The 17,899-nt window shown below is 33.7% G+C and overlaps 1 protein-coding gene across 1 annotated transcript in view; it reads right to left on the bottom strand.

The window, feature by feature from the left end:
• Nucleotides 1-347: 347 nt before the first annotated feature.
• Nucleotides 348-17,899, bottom strand: part of LOC131356506 (basement membrane-specific heparan sulfate proteoglycan core protein-like) — a 135,997-nt gene continuing 118,445 nt past the window's right edge. The window contains exons 16-33 of the mRNA XM_058395577.1: nt 17,435-17,704; nt 16,160-16,432; nt 15,382-15,654; nt 13,951-14,223; nt 12,088-12,360; nt 10,380-10,661; nt 9,691-9,957; nt 5,443-5,691; nt 5,237-5,344; nt 5,034-5,084; nt 4,893-4,934; nt 4,726-4,794; nt 4,577-4,651; nt 3,659-3,736; nt 3,490-3,549; nt 3,043-3,111; nt 1,638-1,703; nt 348-1,244 (exon numbers count right to left, since the gene is read on the bottom strand). Of these exons, the coding sequence (XP_058251560.1) occupies nt 1,237-1,244; nt 1,638-1,703; nt 3,043-3,111; nt 3,490-3,549; nt 3,659-3,736; nt 4,577-4,651; nt 4,726-4,794; nt 4,893-4,934; nt 5,034-5,084; nt 5,237-5,344; nt 5,443-5,691; nt 9,691-9,957; nt 10,380-10,661; nt 12,088-12,360; nt 13,951-14,223; nt 15,382-15,654; nt 16,160-16,432; nt 17,435-17,704 (2,786 nt within the window). The 3' untranslated portion in view covers nt 348-1,236. The remainder of the gene's footprint in view (nt 1,245-1,637; nt 1,704-3,042; nt 3,112-3,489; nt 3,550-3,658; nt 3,737-4,576; nt 4,652-4,725; nt 4,795-4,892; nt 4,935-5,033; nt 5,085-5,236; nt 5,345-5,442; nt 5,692-9,690; nt 9,958-10,379; nt 10,662-12,087; nt 12,361-13,950; nt 14,224-15,381; nt 15,655-16,159; nt 16,433-17,434; nt 17,705-17,899) is intronic.

Below are 17,899 nucleotides of genomic sequence, written 5' to 3'. Positions count from 1 at the left end.
TTACATTAACTCCACCTAAGGCATCCAGTCATTCTGCTACAAAAAAAATTAGGGTCTTTGTCATCTCTATATCATTGTTTTTTTTCTTTATCACTTACACTGCTAGCTATAAATCACTTTCTTATAAATCACTCACATACTTAGGTCATTACAAACCAGTGAATTTTGTGAGAATATGTATCACGTCTGATAATGAAGGAAAGGACAGAATATACTGTAAGAACTGTTGCTATCTAGAAAAAGTAATGTTTATTTATGTTAATTTCATACAATACACACAATACTCCTAAAAATTCTGTAAAAATGCTAAGAAATAAAAATTAATGCTTTAAAATATTCAGTAATGGAAATTAAAAAAAATATACCAATAACATATAAAAAGATTTTAAAACAGATTTACAATATGTATTATGTATAGATTTACAATATGTAAGAATTACAATATGTACTTAAACTACTTATTTACTACCTATATAGTCTATGAGATAATACAGGTATCAAAAGTCCTGAGCAGAATAAGAAAAGTTACAATTATTATATTCATATAATATAATCATATTGAAAGCTTTCAGTCATATTGGATGTATTTAGCCTTATATCGCTTTGGTTTTTATTACACAATTAACACACTCTGGTGGACACTGAAGGCTAGAGGAGCCTATTATCAAGAACAAAAGAAAATGCAGTACTGAAAAAGGCACTAGAAGATATATAGAAGACATCAGTCCCTGCACCAAATAATCAGTTAACAAGCACACTGCTCACTCACAGACAATACTGTATCAATGACATTTAAAGGTAAAATTGATCCCTTTTATAATCCACTAATGAGTAAAGAGCATAAATAAACACAAAAATACATAGCAATATAAATCTATAGAGCTCTAAAAACAAAATAATAAAACAAATATACTTCTTTAAATACAACAATAAAAAAATAAGATTTTTTAAACTTTAACTAGGATTATTAGGATATTAATCAGTTAACACTTAAATTGAAAATACACTTTATTGCCAAATTAAGTTTAGAAAATTTAAAATTGATTTAAAATTGATCAATCCAAATTCTATCTAATATGTGTGGATAAATACATTCAGCTCCTGTTCTTACATTAACATTCCATTAATGACTTTATGAAATGCTTAGATTAAAGAAAATTGAAAAAAGGTTTCCAAATACTATGCTGCCTGCTTAAAATTGGAGTGTTTCAATAATTCCTGGTTGGACAGTTTTCATCATGGACCTACAGAAAGAGGACATTTTATATAATTAATATAAGTTAATTAATTCATTACATTAGTTGATATAAACAACTACTGGGTGTGATTTGTCATTCACTTAGTAAAATTGTAATTCCTTCGGTTTTCAGTAGCTGTAATTGTGTCCTTTTTTTCCTCAATCCCCAAAGCAAAGTTTGCATTGCATTCCCACAAATTCCTATTTTTTGCTTTACCTATTACCCATCGTCAGTGCTACCTATGAGGTCATTTTCATCGACCGTATATGGGTATTTGTGGGTGGTACTTGCATGAGAGATGAGGCTAATTCTCTTGCACATATTTGGAAAGACTGTGATTTATAAATGCTGTGCAGTGTGTATGCAAGGTTTATAACAGAGATAGAAAGTGACTCTTACCTGCATTTTTACCCTTTAAACTTTTAACCTGGGCATAAGTTGTATCAGCAATTTCAGTGATATTCCCTAAAGAAAGAAACACACAAAAATTAGAGCAAAAAATTGAGAACATTGCAACAAAATTAAAGAAAAGGCTAGTATGTTTTAGATTTTGAATTCTAATAGTTACTGCGATAGTTTTTCCCTCATCGTCACCATGTACAAAAGGTAATCTGTACCACACTATTGACATTTTGTTGAATTGGTTTGTGTAATTAAATTGATTAGCAATGCACCAAAATTGTTTACATGGTGGGAGTACAGGCCAATATCACATTGCAATTTGCAGCAAGTTTCCCAAATGTAATTCAAGCAAATGACCACACTCATATTGCTATAAGGGTGGCTAATCAGCATAAGTATGTTTCTTGTTAATTCAAAGCATTTATCTGAATTCCCTAAGTCACTTTAAATGACATGCAGTATTTTGTGCATCTTGTGCATTAAAGCTGTCACATATTAGAGGCAAAGGATGATGCAAGTATATATATATTTATTTGGTGAAAGGCAACAAACAACTGTAAACTGTAAAAAAAAAAGAAAAGAAAGAAGCGCGTGAACTAAGTATACAATGACAAAAACTGAATTTAAATAGTGGTGCTAATGGAAAGTAACATAAAAGAAATATGAGTGATCAGTGGAACACAAGACATGATCATGATGAGCTGGAGCCGATGGGTAATGTAGTTCAGAACCGATTTTGACATAACCATGACAAACACATAAAAACACTGTCTGTATTCATGGGAAACTGCTATAAACTATTAATTAGATAAAGTCTCAGTGTGCTTGTTTGTGGGCAGAAACTGGGAGGGAGAAGAGGCTGATTTACCCACACACTTTTGTAAAGATTGTAATGCAGTGTGAATGCCATGAAAGTGTGTGTAAGCAAGAGTTTATATGATTTTATATATAGTATTATATATTTTAACATATTTTTGTTTGCATGCTATTTCTTGTTTCCTGTTCTTGATGCTTGACCAACTCACATCTTCATTCTAGAATTAACACAAAGTTTAAATAAATGAAACCCCAGGGCCCAATAAAGGTTCTAATGACAACCAAAAAAATGTATATACATCATTCAGGCATAATATTATGACCACTGAGAGGTGAAGTGAATAACTCTGATGATCTCCTCATCATGGCACCTGTTAGTGGGTGGGATATATTAGACAGCAATTGAACATTTTGTCCTCAAAGTTGATATGTTAGAAGCAGGAAACATGGACAAGTGTAAGGATTTGAATGAGTTTGACAAGGGTCTGATCGGTGTGTGTGTGTTAGTCTTGTAGATGTGATTTATTTATATACAGATTTATTATACATTTATTACATTTATATACAGATAGAAAATGACTCCTACCTGCATTATCCTTTTTGCCCTTTGCCATAACCTGGGCATAAGTCACATCACCAGTTTCAGTGAAATCCCCTGAGGAAAAAAAAACAAAAACATAAGCATAAAAAGCAGTTTCCAAACAAAAATTGAGAGCCATTTGTCCCAAACTATTTTCGTTGGCTGGTGAATCACTTTCATTTTGCTTTGTTTTATTTCACTCTTAAATCAGAGTATGTACATCAATTGTACAGTCAAAGATGTGTTATAACAATACCCTTAACCATCATATTTATAAGGATATGGTTAGCTGATTTATATTACTGTGCTGTTTACAGATTTGTGATTCCCTATAAGAGCATCTGTCATATAACTGAATGAGTAGATGTAGTGCTTGACTGAGCTTCCCAAAATCTGTTTGCAGTACAGTGATTTGGAGAGATTGTGTATCTTGTGTCTCTGAGCTCATCTTACCTTTATCTGTGTTCTGCTTCAGTTCTGAGTACACAGTGTCAGCTCCCTCACTGCTCTTTCCTATTGGGCAACAGTCAATGATTTAGCATTTGCTAAGACAAAACACACCATTCAATTAAGCCCCTTTGTATTTAATTTACAATGTTTTCACAACATTATTTAGACAGACCTTGTTTTCTCTTTGGTTTCTTTTTTTTTTTCAGGTCAATTTCAGCATAAGTCACATCACTTAGTTCAGCTTCAGTGTCTGTAAAAGGGAAAAGAAGATTCTTTTACAATCATTTAACAAACTCAGCAAGATATATCACAGAACCTCCCATAGTATAATATACCTATTAAACAATTACAATGACATGTCCTGATTTTCCAGATACTGAAGTTTAGCAAAAGTGTGAAGGGCCAAATATGTTGCCACCTTTAAGATCCTGAACACTTTGTCCTGGGGGTGGAGCATCAGACAATGAAGCTGATGGACCAATAATATAACAAGGATTTCCCTAACAAATCCAAACCACTGTTTTATTTATTTATTTATTTAATATTAAAATAGAGGAACTGTATACATTATAAAAGCAGTATAAAAAGTGCTGTAATTCCTGTATGATTTATTCCGTAGAACATTTTTTTTCTATTTCAGTTCATTTCAGATCAAATAATGTGTGCTGGAGAAAATATTTGTACACAATGCACTTTATATGTAACTGTATGATTTTCTAAGTTACAGTTAGGTAGGATGGCTACTATAGCACTCCAACTGAATGAATAAATTATAATAATGCAATATCTCTAACAGCAATTAGTCAGCAACATGTAAGTGTAAAAGAAGCTCTGTGTCATCCAATTGAAGTATGTGTAAGATATGTGTAAAAATGATACAATAAACAGAATATGTTACCCTTGGGTTTCATGTTTTTAGATTTAACTGCAGTGTAAACCATATCACTTGGTCTCAATGCAGAGTTATCTGATGCACAAAAAATGTCATTTCGGCTGTTTTCATGGCAAAGAACATTAGCTAGAGAACTTTATTTCTTACAAGAAAAAAACAAAGAGGTCTTTTAAATTAGTGCACAGTAAATAGCATTACCTTCATTGCAACGTTTTACGTTTTTCATCTCAATTTGGGAATATAATGCATCCTGTGGCTCTCTGGCGGCATCATCTAACATAGAAATCAATTTAGAGTAAAGCAAAAAAGTAATAAACAAGAGTTATTTGGTTTCATGTAGGTCTTACCATTTCGTTTCTTTTTTCTAGCCATAACCTGTGGGTAGATTGTATTGCTAGAGCCGGCTGCAGAATCACCTTAAAGAGAATAAAACAGAGCCGTTAGAAAAGCCACTGCAATATTATTTTACCAAACCAATCTCGATTTTAGCCACAGAAATGTAGATAAACTATACCTGCTGTCATGATAGCAGTATTTTCATAGACACTTTCACCAGCTTTTAAAAAGAAAATTGGAGATTGTAAGTGGAAAATATTAAAAGGGGAGGTGGGGGGGGGGTGAAATGGTGTTGTGTTTATTAATAATGCAGACTGACCTGCAGGCTGATTTGTGTCCTGATTCACTGTAGGAGTCTGAGACTGTACACCTTCTCAACAGTAAAGCAGTGAAAAAATTAAAACATTGCCTTTACACATACAGTAAGTATATTTGGAGAAACATAAACACATAAAAAGTAGAAGAGACATTATTTTCCTTAAAAAAGACAAAAGTAATGCATCATGACATCTGTTATCACACCTTTTTTCTTCTTGAAGTACATTAGCAGGATCAGTAAGATCATTAAGATGACAAACACAGAGGCCAAACTTAGTCCTATAATTACTCCAGTGTATCCAGAAACTGAAACTAGAGAAAGAATGGAACCTGATTATCCATTTAAACATTGCACATTAAAATCATTTTATTATAAATCTAACTCAAGTAAGAAGACATGGTTTCCTCACCTCTGACTGAAACCCAGCTTTTTGGTGACTCTTCTCCCTCTGGGTGTTTACAGTGGTAGAAACCTTCATCTGACTTTGAGACACTACTGATGGTCATCTCTCCTGTAGTCTGGTTCTGGAGGATGGAATCATCTTTATAGAAATCAACACCAGAGCCTGGGATCATTTTGCTGCGGTATAAACAGTGTAAAGTCAGAGGATCTCCCACAGTCACAGGATGAACAGGACTGTCCAGGATCACATCACCATCTGTAGGAAAGAGAAAGATGATATTGAAAACATAAAGTCAGCATTATTACTTTAACATGGAAAACACATTGAATTCCTCTGAGATTTCTATGGAGTGTTGTCTAACATCCATAGAACCTTTTTTTAAGTAATAAAATAGAAAGTACACATTTCACTCACTGATACAGTAACTGCTGGAAAATTACTAAACAGGAACAGTATTAAAAATAAGAATACTATGTATAGTATAAAAAAATCATTTGTATTCATGTTAATGGAGCACAGAAATATTTTTGTGTATGAATTGTGTTATACCAGGGCTAGACAGCAATGGTACTGGAAAGCCGTTGTCCTGCAGAGTCTCCAAGCCTAATCAAACACTCCTGAACAAGCTAATCATTGTCTTTAGGTTACTAAAGCTACAGACAGGTGAGTTTTCATGGTTTGGAGCTAAAATCTGCAGAACAACTGCTCTCCAGGACCATCTACTATGTACAGACATTGTTTTTATATTGTTATTAGTTTATTTTATTCAAATTCGCACTCCGGCGCATCATCAGTCACAGACAATTAGCATTAGGCATCGTTTCTAAACAACCAATCATATCATCCATGTTTACATGCATGCTGTTCCTATGGACAGGTGTCGACACAGATTTGTTGCTGTCCCGAAGCTTGTTAAAACAGTGAGGATCAGAATATTATGTACAGGTGCAGGCACAGTATACATTCAATTCCAAAACAATAAAACAATAATAATAATATTTCAGGATCTTCAAAGACTGGGTGGACAGGGCCCCTCACATACCAGGGCCCTATGCACTCAGTCACAATTTTCTCCCCACTTGCTACACCACTTTTAACAGACAAAAGCTTAGTAACATGAATATAAAGTAATGCCAAATGACACCACTAGGTAGAACTACCTTTTGTTATGGTAAACTACAATTTAATTTGTGTACAGAGGAAAAGGTAGTATTATGTGTTGCTGGAACTAATTACCAGGCTGGTTTTTTTTCTGAACTTTCCTCTGTAATGAACAGTGTAAAGAAATTAGTGTCATGCTTGATATTCTAGTCATGTGTCACTCAAGAAAATTATGTAACACACATACTTTGACCCTTACACCACAACACGTTATACCCTGTGACCTCCCATTATTTACGTACACTTTTCCCCCCAGAATTCTATTTTTATTCATTGATTCAGTGGTTTTGTGGTTTGGTAATACATAATATTTGACTTGTTAAGAAACAAATATACTCAAGTTATAAACTAAATATCATAAATATTAGAAATAATATTAAATCGTTATGGAAAATATCAAGGTCTTGGAGATTTAAGGCTGTCATTCAGGCCTGCATGCTATCCTGCCTGCCACACAAGTAACTTCATAGTACCTTAATAGCTATCTATGAACATGTAACCCACTCAAATAATATTTGAGGCTATATTACTGTACATTTTTTAATGTATGATTCTTATTTTATAAAATGTTTTTCATTTTATTTCTCCTTGCCTAATTCAATTATTTCACATTACATCACATGCCTGACAGCTAGCTGAAGAGAGAGATGTGAGCCACGTGTGGCTATAACTCAATATTATCTCTTTATCATCTGTCTAACTCTATATTATCTATCTTGTCTAAATGGATGACTGAACTGTTTTATTGCATTAGCAATTGGACATTGTATCGCAAACTCATAAAAATCAGGGTAACACACTGTGATGGATTCGTGCCTTTGAGGGAGACCGGTGGATTAATTGTGTGATCAGAAGACTCAATCACAATGAGGAAATGCTTTTTATCATCCATTTCTGCCAAATTTTGAAGGTAATGACACATTATAAGTGTATATTGCACTGTTAATTGAAGTGAAATAAAATGAGAAGTAATTGATTCAATAAATACAGTTACTGTTTCAGTGAAAGGGATTAATGTGTATGTTCCAATTATTCATTCAGTTAGTACTGTAGTCGAACTAGATTCAAGTGTGAACACACACACACACACACATAAAAAGGGATATTGATTCAATGGATGGTGTAAGACCCTGAACCTGGGACATGTGGGAAAATTTTTTTAAACATTTGCTTTCCATGCACCTAATCATTAAGTACATTTGATTCCTAATCAGTAAGGGTAGGTTAAAATTTACCTTAATCAACTTATAAACTTGATTTCTTTCCTTTAGTCTGTAAGACAACGTAAGGGCACAAGCTAGCATAATATAGCATATTATGGAGCTGGCACCACTGAGACCGAAAAAATATGTTGATGAAGATCCAGAATCCTTGGGCTTAGGGATGAGAACACCATAACAGGTTTATCTGACACGTTAGAGAGAGAGCGTAAGGTCAATCTAAAAATACTTAAAGTTCATATACATTGCATATAATGTACAGAAATTATATAGAACAAGAAGTAGCTTACCCAGGTAAGTGGAAGAATAGTAATATTCCTGGTGGCAAAAGTATAGAATAAACTAACAAGTGCCGAGACGGAAGTGTGTTTGGAGAAGATGTTATTGAAATGCCAGGAGAAGCAAGCAAAATATTATTGTAGTGGCTGATGTTAATGTAAACATAGGGAGAAAACGTTGAATAGGTGTAATGGAAATATACAGACTTAAAAACATGAAGCAATGGAAGATTTAGAGAATTAAATTAAACTAGATTAAAATAAACTGGAATCCTAGCCTAAATACACAAATAATAAAATAAAATAAAGTAAATGACTAAATAAATAGTTTAAAGGTAAACTAGGTTAGTTAACCTAAATAAAAAAAAAAAAACTAGACTAACATCACAGAGCCATTTTACCCCTTTTACCTTTACTACTAGTAAAATAAGGGCAGCACCCTTTCCTGAAATAATAATAATCCTTAAATAAAAATCCTCAGGATTCTAAGTAATTGCCAGGCAGTCACCACGAACCACACAGGAACAACAAACAAGTACACAAACATATGGAACATGTGGGTTATGTAGGTTAAAGTATAAGTGATAAATTAAAGGGGTAATGTGAGTAAATGTGGTTTTGGTCTAAATAAGTTCTGAAGTTTAGACAGATCAACAACTAATACGTGTTAAAATTAAAACTTGTGACTCATAGGCTGTTTGAAGGCCACAGAAAGGTGGGGCTGTTTTTCAGGGGGAAAACTTTGTGAACGTCAAAACAATCCATAGAAAAATAGAGCCCAGCAAGTTTAGGCAGCTGGGCTAGAAAGTATATATACTGGGGGATTTGTCAAGGGGGTGTGCTTGACTGCATCGATTCATGAATCTGTGTATTTGAGTGCCATTTCTGGTGATATTTTTTAATAAAACCGGTTGCTTCTTCTAATCTAAGCCTGGAGGAGTGCTTTATTTCTTTGTTTTTGTCCTGCATTTTTGATCTGAACTATAAGACTATAGATAATACAGATAATATAGATAATATTATAATATTATAATATAGATAATATATAGATAATATTGGTAATTGAAAAAGGCTCTAGAACCACCCTGAAGTGTCCACCCGGAGAGGGGCTCTGGGTTCCGACAGATGCTAACTACTGTCATAAAAAGATTTGATACTTATTTGGTGAGCTCCAACCCAAGTAGGTCTTTTTCTCCTTTTCTTTCAAATGATTAATCTGATGAATAATGTTACAAACGCAGCTCATGCAGTATGGTAAAGTATATATTTTCTTAGGTTATGGAAATATACAGCCATTTGGTTAACAATGACAGCGTGATTCAGATAAATGAGCTGAAGCATCTATCACAATTTGTTCATTTAAAGTAATAAATGGCACTGTGCTAAGTAAAATTTCCAGAAGTTTCTCAATCACTTTCAGACATTTAAAGAGGTTTTATTGTAATGCTATCAGTCACATGATGCTAAACTACTTTTCTGGTGATTATTATTACAAACAAGCTATGTCTTAATTTTTTTTTACAGTTAAGAATCGTTTTTAATGGTTTTGTTTTATTTATTAAATACTATTGATGAGAACTGATGAAATGACTCACTGTACACTGTGATGTTGACAGAATTACTGCGTCCTCCAGATTCAGACTGACACCAGTAAACTCCAGTGTGTGATGTAGAGAGGGAGCTGATGTTACATGTAGATCCTGAAACTGATGAACAATCAAGCAGTGTCTTATTGTGTATGTATCCTCTCACTGTCCATCCAGTAGAGCCAGTCTGGTCCTCACAGCTCAGTGAGAGAGAGTCATCAGTAAAGTGTTGAGTTCTGCTCGGACTGATGATCAGAGACACTGGAGGAGATTCACCTGTTAATAATTATATTAATAATATTATATTTCAATATAGATCAATATTATATTAACATTTATTTTGCTTAAAAAGGAAGAAACATGAAAAGAGATAAAAGATAATGCATTGAACTGTACACAGAACATAAAAGATGCTAGCTTTTTTGTTTGTTTGTTTGTCTGAAGTGTTGCATTGTACCTGAGCTACACACACACACACACTTTATCAATTCTGAACACCTCACACACATTCTCGTTTTTCACACTCAGTGGTTCAGTATAAAAGTTCAAACTTCCTCCTCTTCACTCTTCAACACTCGAGCATGATAGTGAGGTAAATTTATTTGTTCTCTGTATGTAGCAGTGTAAATATATCTTACTGTGTGTTACTACCCAGCTCTACTGTTAACATGTTCTGTCCAGTCCAGTCTCTTACTCACCAGTAACATTTACCCAGAGTACATCACTGTAGTGTGTGTAGTAGACTGGGTTTCCTCTTCCAGCTCTGCACCTGTACTGACCTCCATCAGAGACTCTAACTGAACTGATGAAGTAGTGGTGTGTCTCAGTCTCAGTCTCAGAGGTGTTTGTGCTCTGTGTGGGTTTGATCCAGTAAAACTTCCATCCAGCAGACTGTGGCTTCAGTGTACAGGACAGAGTCACTGAGGTTCCTGTCAGTACATCTCCTTTAAGGTCTGATGTGAGTTCAGGATTAGGATTTTCTGTTAGAAATGAAACACAGAGTTCAGGAGTAATGTAATCGTTACTTCTCTAATCAGCACTACAGGTTGAAAACATGTTTGCTCTGTGATGTTACTGATCTCAGCTAAACAATAACTAGATTTACATCTTTTCCTACTATTGTGTTACTTTAATAGTGTAGCATTGATAAATTAATCATGTTCATGTAAATTTCCTAAAAATGGAAACAAAACAAACATTAGAGAAATAGCAGGTCCATCTTCTATTCATCAGCATTTGTTTATTATTATAAATAAATGCTTTAAGTAAATAAAATGACTTACACAAGTGAATTCTTAACAGGATTAGAGTATCTAACATACTGTGTTGAAATCAGACAAATTTACAAACCAACAAAATGTGTCTATAAAAGACATGTTTAAAGCAGTTCTAGCAAATAACCCACATAACAAATAACCCAGTACATTTGGTCATTTGATTGATGCAGGAAACATCTGAGCTGAAGGATCTTGGTCAAGGGCCCATTCAAGGCAGTTTGGCAGCTGTGGGTTTAGAACAGACAACTTTCTTTGACTTGAAACCTTATTCACTAAGCCACAACTAGCTTAACAGCATGCGTTGTTTCAATACAATCTTTTAGTGGCATTAAGTAAGTGGTAGAAATAGTTAATGTAGTTACAGTAGTTAAGCTAATTGTGGTGATGTTGTGGGTCAGTGGTTAAGGTAAGGACTTAGATTCATGCACCAGAAGTCTGTTTGCTGAAATCCTAGCACTGTCAAGACCTTTCAAATCAGCTGTATCCTGCACCAGTCAAATAGTCAAGTGTACTGGAATATGTGTTATTTTATACAACATTAAGGTACCACAGTACTTTATTGTAAATGTGATTTACAGTTGTTTAAATAAACAATGTTGACAAAACCTGCACCACCAACTGCACACATCAGTATTTATTTAAAAATCTTCATCACTGAACTAAACCTACAGATCTTTACTGTGAAACCACAGCAGTGATACTCTGAGATCTTTTTTCAGTCATACAGAATCATGACAGTAACATCAGCTTTAGACTATTAGGTAAAGAACATGTTTCGTATCCATATCAAATATTTTCTAACAATATAAAAATAAAATCAAAGGCAAAATGATGTTTCACCAGTCAGCCTGGCTAATAAGTTGTGATGATTCCTGTCTTGACCAGAAATGAAGAGAATTCAAGGCTTTAAGACAGAAAGGTAAAGATGTAATGTAATAAGACAAAAGGAAGTTTATAATGAGACTCAGTTACAGTTTAGCTTGATGAAAAAAATCTGGAACAAATCTGAAAAATGAAATTACTAAAATATTTTACATATAATAAAAAAATAAAAGAAAGAGTAATAATAAAATAATAATAATAATAATAATAATAATAATAATAGTAATAAAAAATAAGATAAACTCACCTGATACAGTGAGTGTAACAGGATCACTGTCCTCTGAGAACTGAGAGTCTCTGGTCTTCCCTCTGCAGGTGTATGTACCACTGTCAGAGACTCTAACTGATCTGATGCTGAACTCCTGTGTTTTGTAGTCTAAGGATTCTGTGTAATCTTTCTTATACCAGATGTATGCCCACTCAGGGTCTTTTGCACTCTGTATGTCACATATGAATGTCACTTTCTCACCAATGAACACCTGTTTATCAGGCTTTATGATCACCACAGGTTTAGGACTCTCTGTTTAAAAAAAAAAAAAAAAAGGAAATCAATCACTAATAATGAAGTAAATATAGATCACAATTTGGAAAACTGACTCAAAATTTAGATTTTTTTAACCAATGAATCATGTGTACAGCATTTTTGCTATGTTGTTTTTCCGATTATTCTTCTTTCAGAACGCTGAATGTCAACACAGGAACAAATTAATATAGAAAAAATATTAATGATGCTAGAAATCAGTGAGTGAGTAAACTCTGATTAGACATTTTAGACATAACTCCTCATACATGTGGCACCCACTAGAGTTGGTGCACATTTGTGTATAGTGTTTTGTGTTCCTTTTTCTTAATTACTTTGGCGGTGATTTCATATTTATCTAATTTTTTTGTGATTTTTTGTGATTTTTTGTGATTGTGACTTTTATTTTGAAGCTGACTATAGCTCCTCAAAGGATTTAGGGAGATCCCGGGTAAATGAGTGATACTGCGCATGCGCCACTTATACCCGCTGCTGGGGAACTTGGTGAAGCGCGGACGTGTTTCTCCCATCTCTTTCTTTTCTCCTGTTTAACAGGTAAAATGTTTAAAAATACACATACACGAACAGACAAAGTGTAAAACTCACTCTGTATCTGGTATTTAGATTGTTAAGCTGTAAGAGAGGTGAAAGTTAATCAGAAATTAGTGATATATTTTTATTTTATAAGACAGTTGGACCAGGTGGATGGTATTGGATGTTAGTGTGGCTCCATTTGCTGCTAAAGTTCTATATGCTAGTGCTGTCAGGATAATTTCCATTGATGTGTGATGATGTTGATGGTGTTTGTGTTTAGTTTATTCATGCTCATGAAAAAGTTTACTTATGTCCTACTGTAATGTTCTCACTTAGCTAGGCTGTGTATCTAGTTATTGTCATTTAAGTAATTTAATGCTGATCAATCTCACAGAATGACGGGAAAAGGAGTTTATTTAAAGTGTGTAACAATTATAATGATATAATTATCATTCCCTGCATGTTAAATGTAGATGACTAAATGTAGAAAACTGCTATGTTTATTGTTTTAAAGCAATTGTTTTAATTCTGGATTCATTAATTTATGTGCTTATGTGAAATGTAAAAGGAAAGCTTTATTGTTTAATACAATATTAATAAGATGGCTGTTTAATAAAGATACCTGCTGGGGAACTTGGTGAAGTGCAGACGTGTTTCTCCCATCTCTTTCTTTTCTCCTGTTTTAACAGAGATAGTAATCTGTCTTATACTGGACCACAGAATCTGACAGAATGAGAGAGATTAGAGAGTGAGTGTGTATGTTACAGATCCCGGTCAGAAGGGCAAGTAAAGTTTGACCCTCGTCATCTTCACTCATTCACACTCAGGCAGGTCTCCACTCCAGCATTTTGATGTTTCTGAAGCAGTAACTTTATGAAACCCCTTTTACAGTCTCTGAGCATATTGTTGAAAGAGTTTTAAAGGTTTTGGTGATATTTTGTAAAGTTAAACTAGTGTTGTGTCACTTGCTTCCCAATACTTGCTGTATTGTAATTCTATCCAGATGTTGTTTATATGTTCAGTGTTGTGCAGAATAACAGAGAGTCTCTCACTCACCAATAACAGTTAGTGGGAGTTCATTACTGTAGTGTGTGTAGTAGACTTGGTTTCTTCTTCTAGCTCTGCACCTGTACCGACCTCCATCAGAGACACTAACTGACCTGATGGTGTAGGAGTCTGATTCAGTCTCTGTCTCAGAGCTCTGTGTGGGTATGTACCAGTAAAACTTCCATCCAGCAGACTGTGGCTTCAGTGTACAGGACAGAGTCACTGAGTTTCCTGTCAGTACAGCTCCTTTAAGGCTTGATGTGAGTTCAGGTTTAGGTTTTTCTGTTAGAAATGAAACAGTTCAGGATGTGAAGTAGTCTTTACTACACTAATCACTTTACACTGAAACATTATTACTGTCTCTGTGATGAGGCTAAACAACTTGCTTAAATTGTTTTAGATATTTTTTATTTCTTTAAGAGTATAGAGTACAGATAATAAAAACAATTTACATTATTTATATAAAAAAATAATTATAATGAAAATTAAAAGTGTTGCCAGTTCCAAGAGGTCTTAGTAACATTTTGTATTTCTATTCTACTTTAACCACCTGCTTATTTACACATTTAACACACACATATTCAATCAATGCCTCATTTAACCAGAGTTGTGGGGCGTTTCATGTATCCATCATATCCACTTTTCCTATCTCACCTTATTGTATGTAAGACTATCATAATTAACCTAAACACTAAACTGTTCCAAATTATCTACTCAGGTCTGAAAATCATGAAAATGTTTGAATTAGAAATATCTGAACATGATTTCAATTAGGTTTATACTTATTTTGTGACAGTTTAATATTTCATTACAAACATCATAAATAACACTTTTAGAGTCACATTTAAACAACTACACAATGTGTGTGTGTGTGTGTGTGTGTGTGTGTGAGAGATTTTTCTACTTCAGTAAATTTAAACTTTTTCTGCATGCTATAATGCTATGCTAACTCTGTTGTCTGTTTTACTTTTTGAAACTTTGCATGCTTTCATTCTCTGGATTTTTGATCAGTCGAGGCTTCACCTGGTTACATGAAGATTAAATAAAATAATAAATAACTTCCTGTTGGATTCTGACCACACCCCTTATATGATGAAACATGGATGATTTTTATTTATCAATCCAGAGAATAAATAATGCTAGGTTTATCTCTCCCAGTATACCAGAGTTTATCCTATTATATTTATAAAGACTTATAATGTAGAGTCAGTATTGAAAATCATTGTTTGTCTTTGTGATTTTCTTGCTAGAGTGTACGTCTTTATTCATCTTTAACAAGCAGATCTTTACTGCTGAATTAAAAATTAAAATAAACAGACAGGAGAAATATCTAAAGTCATTATAATGAGACTTAATTACAGTTTTGTTTGTATATATAATAAAAACAGAAGCAATAATATAAGTAGTAACAAAAATAATAAGATAAAGTCACAGACTCACCTGATACAGTGAGTGTAACAGGAACACTGTCCTGTGAGAACTGAGAGTCACTGCTCTTCCCTCTGCAGGTGTATGTACCACTGTCAGAGACTCTAACTGATCTGATGCTGAACCCCTGTGTTTCTTTGTATGGGTTCAGTGTGTAACCATTCTTATTCCAGATGTATGTCCACACAGTGTATTTTTCACTCTGTATGTTACATCTGAAAGTCACTTTCTCTCCAACAAACACCTGTTTATCAGGCGCAATATTCACCACAGGTTTGGGACTCACTGTAAAAAAAAAAAAAAAAAAAAAAGGTAAAATCATCATTTTAATAATCATTACTAATAAATTAAATGTAGATCAAATTATCTACATTTATCTATGTAGATCAAAATATCTACATTATCTAAAATTAATAAAGTTACTGTTCTGAAAATGTAGGTCTTTTGATTCATGTGATCATGTGACCTATTGATTCATTAAATTCATGTACAGTCTTTTTACTATCCTGTTTTTCCCAATTATTTATCGTTCAGAACATTGAGTGTCAGCAAGAGAATAAGAAACTAAAGGAAGAATAATAATGATAGAAATAACTGAGTGAATAAAATCTGATTAGACGATTAACAGATATACTTAATAAATGAAAGAAAAAAAATAGTGTTTAAAAACAATCATTCTGGGGCGCAAACAGACAGGAGATGGAATAAGACAGATATTAGCTATATATTCTATTTAAATGTTGTTTATATGTTCAGTGTTGTGCAGAATAACAGAAAGTCTCTTACTCACCAATAACAGATAGTGAGAGTTCATCACTGTAGTGTGTGTCGTAGACTGGGTTTCCTCTTCCAGCTCTGCACCAGTACTGACCTCCATCAGAGACACTAACTGACCTGATGGTGTAGGAGTCTGTTTCAGTCTCAGTCTCAGAGCTCCATCTGTATTTGGACCAGTAAAACTTCCATCCAGCAGACTGTGGCTTCAGTGTACAGTACAGAGTCACTGAGTTTCCTGTCAGTACATCTCCTTTAAGGCTTGATGTGAGTTGAGGTTTAGGTTTTTCTGTTAGAAATGAAACAGTTCAGGATGTGAAGTAGTCTTTACTACACTAATCACGTTACAGTGAAACATTATTACTGTCTCTGTGATGAGGATAAACAACTTGCTTAAACTGTTTTAGATTTTTTATTTAGTCACATGATCAATTCACTGTGATTGAAGCGAGGGACAGAAAATAACTGCTGTGTGATGATGCAGGTCTCTAATCTCTCTCATGCATCCTTCATATCACGTTTTCTCTCTTCACTCTTATTAGGTCACTTTTTCTGCCAGAAATCAGTCAGTGGTAGGTCAGTGATGCTGCCAGGATCCTCCAGTCTTTATCTTAAATTTTTCATTCTGAACATGATTTCAATTAGGTTTATACTTATTTTGTGACAGTTTAATATTTCATTACAAACATCATAAATAACAATTTTTGAATCATATTTAAACGACTACACAATGTGTGTGTGTGGGTGTGTTCATGTGTCATTTTTCTACTTCAAAAATTTTTAGGTCTACTTTTTCTGTTGTATACTTGTCTGTTTTACTTTTTGAAACTTTGCATGCTTTCTTTCTGTGGATTTTTGATCAGTCGAAGGCTTTACCTGGTTAAATGATGATTAAATAAAATAATAAATAACTTCCTGTTGGATTCTGACCACACCCCTTATATGATGAAACATGAATGATTTTTATTTATCAATCCAGGGAATAAATAATGCTAGGTTTATCTCTCCCAGTATACCAGAGTTTATCCTATTATATTTATAAAGACTTATAATGTAGAGTCAGTATTGAAAATCATTGTTTGTCTTTGTGATTTTCTTGCTAGAGTGTACGTCTTTATTCATCTTTAACAAGCAGATCTTTACTGCTGAATTAAAAATTAAAATAAACAGGAGAAAGATCTAAAGTCATTATAATGAGACTTAATTACAGTTTTGTTTGTATATAATAATAAAAACAGAAGCAATAATATAAGTAGTAACAAAACATAATAAGATAAAGTCACAGACTCACCTGATACAGTGAGTGTAACAGGATCACTGTCCTCTGAGAACTGAGAGTCACTGCTGTTCCCTCTGCAGGTGTATGTACCACTGTCAGAGACTGTAACTGATCTGATGAACTCCTGTGTTTTTCTGTATGGGATCACTGAGTAATCTTTCTTCTTCCAGATGTATGTCCACACAATGTATTGTTCACTCTGTATGTTACATCTGAAAATCACAGTCTCTCCAACAAACACCTGTTTATCAGGCGCAATATTCACCACAGGTTTGGGACTCACTGTAAAAAAAAGGTAAAATCATCATTTTAATAATTACTAATAAATTAAATGTAGATCACAATTTGAACAACTGATTCAGCTAAAATTAGTGAAGTTACTGTTCTAAAAATGTAGGTCTTTTGATTCATGTGATCATGTGACCTATTGATTCATTAACTTCATGTACAGTCTTTTTACTATCCTGTTTTTCCCAG

Source organism: Hemibagrus wyckioides, linkage group LG07, assembly GCF_019097595.1.
Source record: "Hemibagrus wyckioides isolate EC202008001 linkage group LG07, SWU_Hwy_1.0, whole genome shotgun sequence".
Classification (NCBI taxonomy): Eukaryota; Metazoa; Chordata; class Actinopteri; order Siluriformes; family Bagridae; genus Hemibagrus; species Hemibagrus wyckioides.
Note: the sequence above shows the minus strand (reverse complement) of the source record. Positions and strands in the feature narration are given on the sequence as shown.